The sequence below is a fragment of the Syzygium oleosum genome, unplaced genomic scaffold (assembly GCF_021117445.2).
Source record: "Syzygium oleosum isolate NSW1041296 unplaced genomic scaffold, Sole_v2.1 Sole_v2.08, whole genome shotgun sequence".
NCBI lineage: Eukaryota > Viridiplantae > Streptophyta > Magnoliopsida > Myrtales > Myrtaceae > Syzygium > Syzygium oleosum.
Window position 1 is genome coordinate 8,830,426 of NW_026607492.1, and position 6,449 is coordinate 8,836,874.

A 6,449-nucleotide genomic window follows, 5' to 3' on the forward strand; every position below is an offset into this window, starting at 1 on the left:
TGCACCACTCAGACAGTCATCACCACACCAAAGCCATGCTCGAGCACTACCAAGACCACCACGAAAAGCTTCCCTCAGATGACACTGCAAGCACCTCTCTCTCTCTCTCTCTCTCTCTCTCTCTCTCTCTCTCTCTCTCTCTCTCTCTCTCTCTCTCTCATTAGATCTCAGGCGCCTAACCTCAGATTCAAGGTCGCGACCTCCGATTTAAGGCCGCCACGACTTCAAACATGAGGTTTCAAGGGCTCGAAACTAAGTTTGCAACTCAGATCTAAGAGATACAGAGAGTCGTGTGATCACAGAGAGAAAAGGCGATGCCGAAGTGGTTCTGGTGGTAAGACACCGCGAGTTAGGTGTCAGTGACGACGGTGATGGTATGGGCGTGGTGCTTATGGCTTGCATCGGCGTCGTAGGTGATATGGAGGAGGAGAAAGAAAGAAGAAATAAGAAGAACAAAATAATAAAAGGAAAAGAAATTCTGGCTTGAAAATATTCAGAAGTATGATATATCATCCCCATCAATTATTTTGTCCACTCAACAGTGGCTTAAAAAAAGAGATAAGTATACCAAAAGTCCTAAAATTTATCACGAAAATGCAATTAAATCTTAGTGCAATCAAGTCTTAAATCCCGTCGTAAAAGTGCAATTGAATTCTAAAACTTTCTAAAAGTATAATGAAATTATAAAACTTGTCAAGTTGGTTCAATCGAATCCTTCCATTGATTCCATCCAACTTGACAAACGAAAAATGCTAACAAGTTTTAAGATTTGATTGCGTCAATTTGTCAAGTTGGTGCACTTGACAAGTTTTGGAACTTCTTACAAGTTTTAAGACTTGATGTAAGACTCAATTGCACTTTTCTAACAAGTTTTACAACTTGATTGCGTTTTTTGAAAGTTTTAGGACTCTATTGCATTTTCGTGACAGTACACTTATCCTAAAAAAAAATGCATGATGTGACATTGCAATTTAGATTGATAAAAGTGCAGAAAAGAAGTTGAATATTTAGAAAAGTCCAGACATCATCATTATCCTTACTCCTTCCAAATCCAGCAGCCAATCTAAGTTAGGCTCTTCTTCTTCAAATAGAGTCATCTCCAAGCTATCGAGACTGTCCTTGAGAGGCCCCCACGGGACGGCTTTTTCCTCTTCAACCAGAGTCATCTCCAAGCTATCGAGATTGTAAGGCACCATGAGTTAGGGTCATGGTGGTAAGGCACCACGAGTTAGGTGTCAGTGACAACGGTGATGGTAGGGACACGGTGGCTATGGTTCGCAGCCGCATTGTTGGTGGTGGAGGAAAGAGGAGGAAGAAGAAAGAAAGAAAGAAATGGGAAGAAGAAAAAATAAACGGAAAAAAAATTCTGACTTGGAAATATTTTTAAAAACAATGATGTGGCGTTCCTCATCAATTATTTGGTCCAGTCAGCAATGGCTCGGCCGTCCACATTTAAAAAAAAAGCGCAAAGTACAGGAGCAATCGCCCTCCTCTTAATCACGCAACCAATCTAAGCTAGCCTCTTCTTCAGACGCTATTATATTCAAGACATTGAGACTGCTCTTGAGAGGCCCCCACAGGACGGCTTTTTCTTTCTCACAAAACACCTTTCTTAAGTTCCTCAGCTTCACGATCGTTGGTGGCAGCACAGACAACCTTAGACATCCTCTCATGTGTATTTTCTGGAGATTAACCATTTGTCCAATTTGATCAGGCAAGGTGCTCAGGTTATTGCAATCAGATATATTTAGAAATCTCAACTTTTGGAGGCTTCCAATTGAGTCTGGTAATTGTGACAAGTTTGTGCAGGAATTAAGCCTGACCACTTCGAGGGACGCCGATAACCCAATTTGTTCAGGGAGAGCATAGAAATCAGGGCAGTTTGTGATGCTAAGCTTCCTCAAAGTCTTTATCTGACAGATGCAATCTGGTAACGTCACAAGATAGTTGCAATAGTCAATGTCGAGTTCCTCTAAGGTGGGCATTGCATCAGAGATTTTTGCGTCGTTCGGCATCGAAGCCTGACTGATGTTGCACATGAAAAAGGATATCTTTCGCAAACTGTGCAACCGTAATTTTCCCAAGTTTAGGAAAGAAACCATGACGTGTTCGAGCCTAATCCTCCTTAAATTGGAACCGATGACATGGAAATTGTGCAGCTCAGCAGGAAGAAAACCGTAGTTTGTTACTATGAGTACCTTGAGCTTGTCCGCCTTCTCAATGAATTCAGGCAAAGCATAAGATTCGGTTTGCTCGTAGGTCTGGAAGTTCAAGACAAGAGCCTCAGCTTTAGGCAATTCAAGATTTGGCCAGGGTGTTGAGAATGTTTTATCTGCATTATGATTGTAGAAGGTTAGAAGGTAACTGACAACCAACCAGTTGATTTTTCCTTACTGGTCTTTGAGAGAGTGAGAGATTTACTAACCTGTGGAGATGGACACTAGACGAGCACAGAGAGGCTGTTGCTTTTGCTCGCTCCACCAGCCAGGAAAACTATTTCCAATCAACTCCAGAATGATTCTCTCTCTCTTCTCTATTTCCGCCTCGTTGCACTCCCTGATAGCCAGCTCTCTGAGCATATAGTGCTGCATAGTATAGTGGCCGCTGTAATATTCGTTGTCATCACTTGAATCTTTCCTGTATGTATGGAATCAAACACTCAAACATCAGCATTTGCGACCGAGTTTCTTATGCTAAAATCTAGTGCTAGGCATTTGATGATATCAATTCATTAGTAAAAGAAAACATCGATCTTTCCCACTCTTGAGAAATAAAGTCAGGTGTTAGAAATGTTCTCTCCAGGCCTTTGTATAAATCATTTGGCTTTTACAATGCAGAACACTCTATAGCTGAAGGTTAGAATAAGGTCACCACAAGTATCATAACTTTCATACGGTGCTCAATTGAGTACCATAACGTTTTTTTCCGACCGCTTTAGTGTTATAATTTTCAATTGATTACTTGAGTGTCAACTTTTTAAAAACGTTCACCCAAGTGCCAAAAATCCGACGTGGCATGGCACTATGGTGAACATTTTTAAGAATTTGTGGCATTCAGATTATCGATTGAAAAGTTATATGGCAATGAAGTTATCAGAAAAAAAAAAAAGTCATGGCATTAAAGTGAGCACTATAACCAAGTGATCAAAAAAAAAAAGTTATTGGCAATTAAATTAGCGCCGTACGAAAGTTACGATACTTGTATTGTTCTCTTCTTGTCTTGGTGCAAAGATCTCATCATGCCTTTGTCCATTTCACACTTCGTGTCAGGAAAAGCTAATCAGATGCCGGCCAGAATCTGATGAGGTACACTTAGAGAAGTAGAAAACTGGAAAAGTTGGAATGAGAGAACAAAATGAACTTCAGAGCCATACCTGCTGACTACGAGATTAGCTAGATTCCTGTAAACGACTCTATGGAGGTCATTAATGGCGCGCATGCCATCGCAATCTAGGTTATACAATTCCACCCACATATCAATGAGAGCAGTGGTGGAAATCATGCGATCCTTCGGAAACGACCCGAGGTCCATGAAACGCTCCTTGACCCAAGGTTCACCATCCAAGTCGTCCAAGCTCTTTTTGAGATAATCGAGAATGTCATTCTCCGAATCAGAAAGGAAATGGCCTTTAGCCAATTCAAGAAGTGTTATTTGCCAGAATGAACGATCCGCTCCTCGAAGAGTCTCGGCGACGACTGTAAGAGCCAATGGCAATCCATTACAGAGTTTCACTATCTGCCACAGGGAAAAAAGAACAGAAAACATTAATAGGAAGTTGATAGGAATCATGATGCAAGGATATGCAGGTTGATTGTATTAAACATTTTTTCTAAAGAAAAAAGATTAACTCAGAGTTCTGACGACCATAAGAAATCCTGGAGTATACCTGATCCAAGAGCTTATCATCTGGCGCATCCACGCTTCTATCATCAACAGTCACGCATCGACGGAAAAGTTCCACGGCTTCGTCATGAGTCAGTGGGTTCAGGTGATGCACAGGACGAAAAGCAGGAAACTCATACCTTGATGTCACCACAATTTTGTAATCTCTGAGGTCATTGCAGATGAAATTCATAATGAAGGATTCAGATCCAGTCCAGACATCGTCCAGCACAAGCAACACAGGATCTTGTCCGATTGCGTTGAGCAGTTGGTGCAAGCAGCGAACTGCATCATCTTCTGTTTCAATCACGGGTACCTTGCATTGATTATGTTGATACATTTTCTGGACAATGTCTATCAGGTTGGGCTTCTTCGAGACAGGGACAAACATGATTTTGGCCTTAAATTTGCCTATATGGAAACCACAGTTAGTCTGACTCCTATCGCTTGCAAAGGGAATGAAATTTTGCGACAAAACTTTCCATTTATTGAATTCGGTAGGATAAGTTTCAGAGCTAAGTAGATACCACATAGCAGAAGAAATAATAAGTCTGAAGCCTATGGCTGTGAAGAGGAGGGTTCAGCTAATTAGGAAAGGCACACAGCGCAATCAAACAGAGGCAAGTTACTGCATATTTAAAAGCTTGGGAAAGATCTATCAGATTGTACACGATATCAAACCCGAAATGGAATGATGAGAAAAAGATTCTTCTTGATGAAACATCCATCTGTATAATACCCAAGCAATTCTTTGTGCAAACATTCACATCTACCAGAAACCGAATTGCTTGACAGAGAAAGCAGGTAATGGGATTCAATCAGTCAAATATGTCCAAAAGTGGAACATCGTTCAGGCAACAGCTCCTATACACGTAAATGGCCAACCAAAAGACTCTTAGAGGTGACCAATTGGCAAGGATCAATTCAATAAATTCATCTCAGCATCTTTTAGTTCTGGATCAATCAAAATAACAATCACATATACCTTTAATTGCTGCGTCATGACACAATTTCTTAAGCAGAGTGGTCTTCCCACACCCACCCGGGGCGGTCACAGCAATCACAGACACTCCCTCCTCGAGCAACTGCTCCTTGAGCTTCCTCAAGGATGCCTCCACCTCCGACCCGACAATGAAATGGGGCGCCGCGGGGACTGCAAGGTTGCCCGAAGCCTCAAACCCGCTCTGGAGGGCCCCGGTGTTCACTATCACGGAAATTGACTCCTTGACCTTCTTCACGTCTCCCCCGATCCGCTTCAACTCCACCAATGTCTCCGTGCCATTCCTCGCATTCACCAGCGGCATGTAAATCTGGAACTTCTCCACGACTTCTGCGTTGAAGTTGGTCAGCTTTTTCGAGTGCGTATACTTCATCCACAGGTTGAACTTGTGGATCTTCGAGCACTTGTTGACCAGTCCTTCGCCTTGCTTCAATAGGTTCTCGATCCGACCCATCTCTTGCGGACGGTCCAGCAGATTGTTGAACTTGTCGATCTCATTGATGATTGGGCCTATGGAGCTCAATGTGGACTCGATCTTCTTTAGCTGGCCGCCAAACGCAGCAACAGTTTTCCCTAGGTTCTTAACGAGCTCAAGCAGCTCCCTGAATGCTGTTTCCACAGCAGCTGCTGCAAAATCAACCGGCCTTTCTTGTTCATTGTGCCTTCTTGAAGACCCAGGCCCGCTCTGTAGGGCCTCGCCATACACTTCACCGGAATGGTCCTTTGCTTCGATTTTTGCGGTCAACTCCTCCAGCTTCAACCTCATCAGCATGACGTCTCTCGTGATCAGTAGCACCATGTAAATATCGATCTCGCTCTTGAGCGCCGCGAGGAATCCGGTCAGCTCGTTCGAGAGCTTATACTGCTTCGACATGTGAAGCCTGGAAGTCCCCGAGCACTTGTTGACCAGTCTTTTGCCTTCATCCAATAGTTCTTTGATCCGATCCATCCCTCTTGGACGGTCCAGCAGTGTGTTGCACCTGTCGATTTCATTGATGATTGGTTCTATCGTCCTTAAGGTGGATTCGATGTTCTTGAGCTGGGGACGAAACGCAGCAACTGTTGTCAATACATTCTTAACGAGTGCGAGCAACTCGCCGAATGCCATTCCCACAGCAGCTCCTGCGACGTCAATGGGCATTTCTTGTTCTTTCTTTTTTCACAGACCAAACAAGCCAAGAAAATCCAAAACTTTGATGGGTAGCCAAGGATTCTTCGAAGAACTGAAACCCACGTCCCTAGATTTGCAGAGGACGCTTTTCTCTGTTTTTTGTTTCTGGATTTTTCGCAGTGCGAAGAAGGAAGTGGAGCTTTTAGGCCTTTGAAGCAACAACGGAGAATGAGATGAGCGAAAGGGTGAGAGAGACTCTTTTTATAAAAGGGGGACTAATTCCAAGAAAAGTCATAATTTTGGCTTCAACTTTTTTTTATTTCAATAAAAAGCATAAATTTTTATGTAAATCTCAAATCTAACCCCGTGATGTAAAATTTTTAAATTATTCGGACCAGATTTGAGATTTAAGTTAAAATTAGTGATTTTTTATAAGATAAAAAAAGATCATATCAG

The 6,449-nt window shown here is 42.5% G+C and overlaps 1 protein-coding gene across 1 annotated transcript; it reads right to left on the reverse strand.

Annotated features, from left to right (window-relative positions):
• Positions 1-1,405: 1,405 nt before the first annotated feature.
• Positions 1,406-6,207, reverse strand: LOC115690125 (probable disease resistance protein At5g66900). The gene is made up of 5 exons (XM_030616377.2): positions 4,868-6,207; positions 3,887-4,293; positions 3,374-3,735; positions 2,426-2,637; positions 1,406-2,332 (listed from the first exon to the last, which is right to left on the reverse strand). Exons 1-5 carry the CDS (start codon positions 6,021-6,023, stop codon positions 1,494-1,496), a joined length of 2,976 nt encoding a protein of 991 aa, XP_030472237.1. The 5' UTR covers positions 6,024-6,207; the 3' UTR covers positions 1,406-1,493.
• Between the last annotated feature and the right edge of the window lie 242 nt (positions 6,208-6,449).

What these genes read in the sequence shown, in the direction of transcription:
- LOC115690125 (XM_030616377.2), bottom strand. Translation starts at nt 6,023, where the DNA reads ATGCCCATTGACGTCGCAGGAGCTGCTGTGGGAATGGCATTCGGCGAG. An exon ending in TCATGACGCAGCAATTAAAG is followed by an intron (nt 4,294 to 4,867) that starts GTATATGTGATT and finishes GTTTCCATATAG; the next exon opens with GCAAATTTAAGGCCAAAATC. An exon ending in TCTAGTGTCCATCTCCACAG is followed by an intron (nt 2,333 to 2,425) that starts GTTAGTAAATCT and finishes ATCATAATGCAG; the next exon opens with ATAAAACATTCTCAACACCC.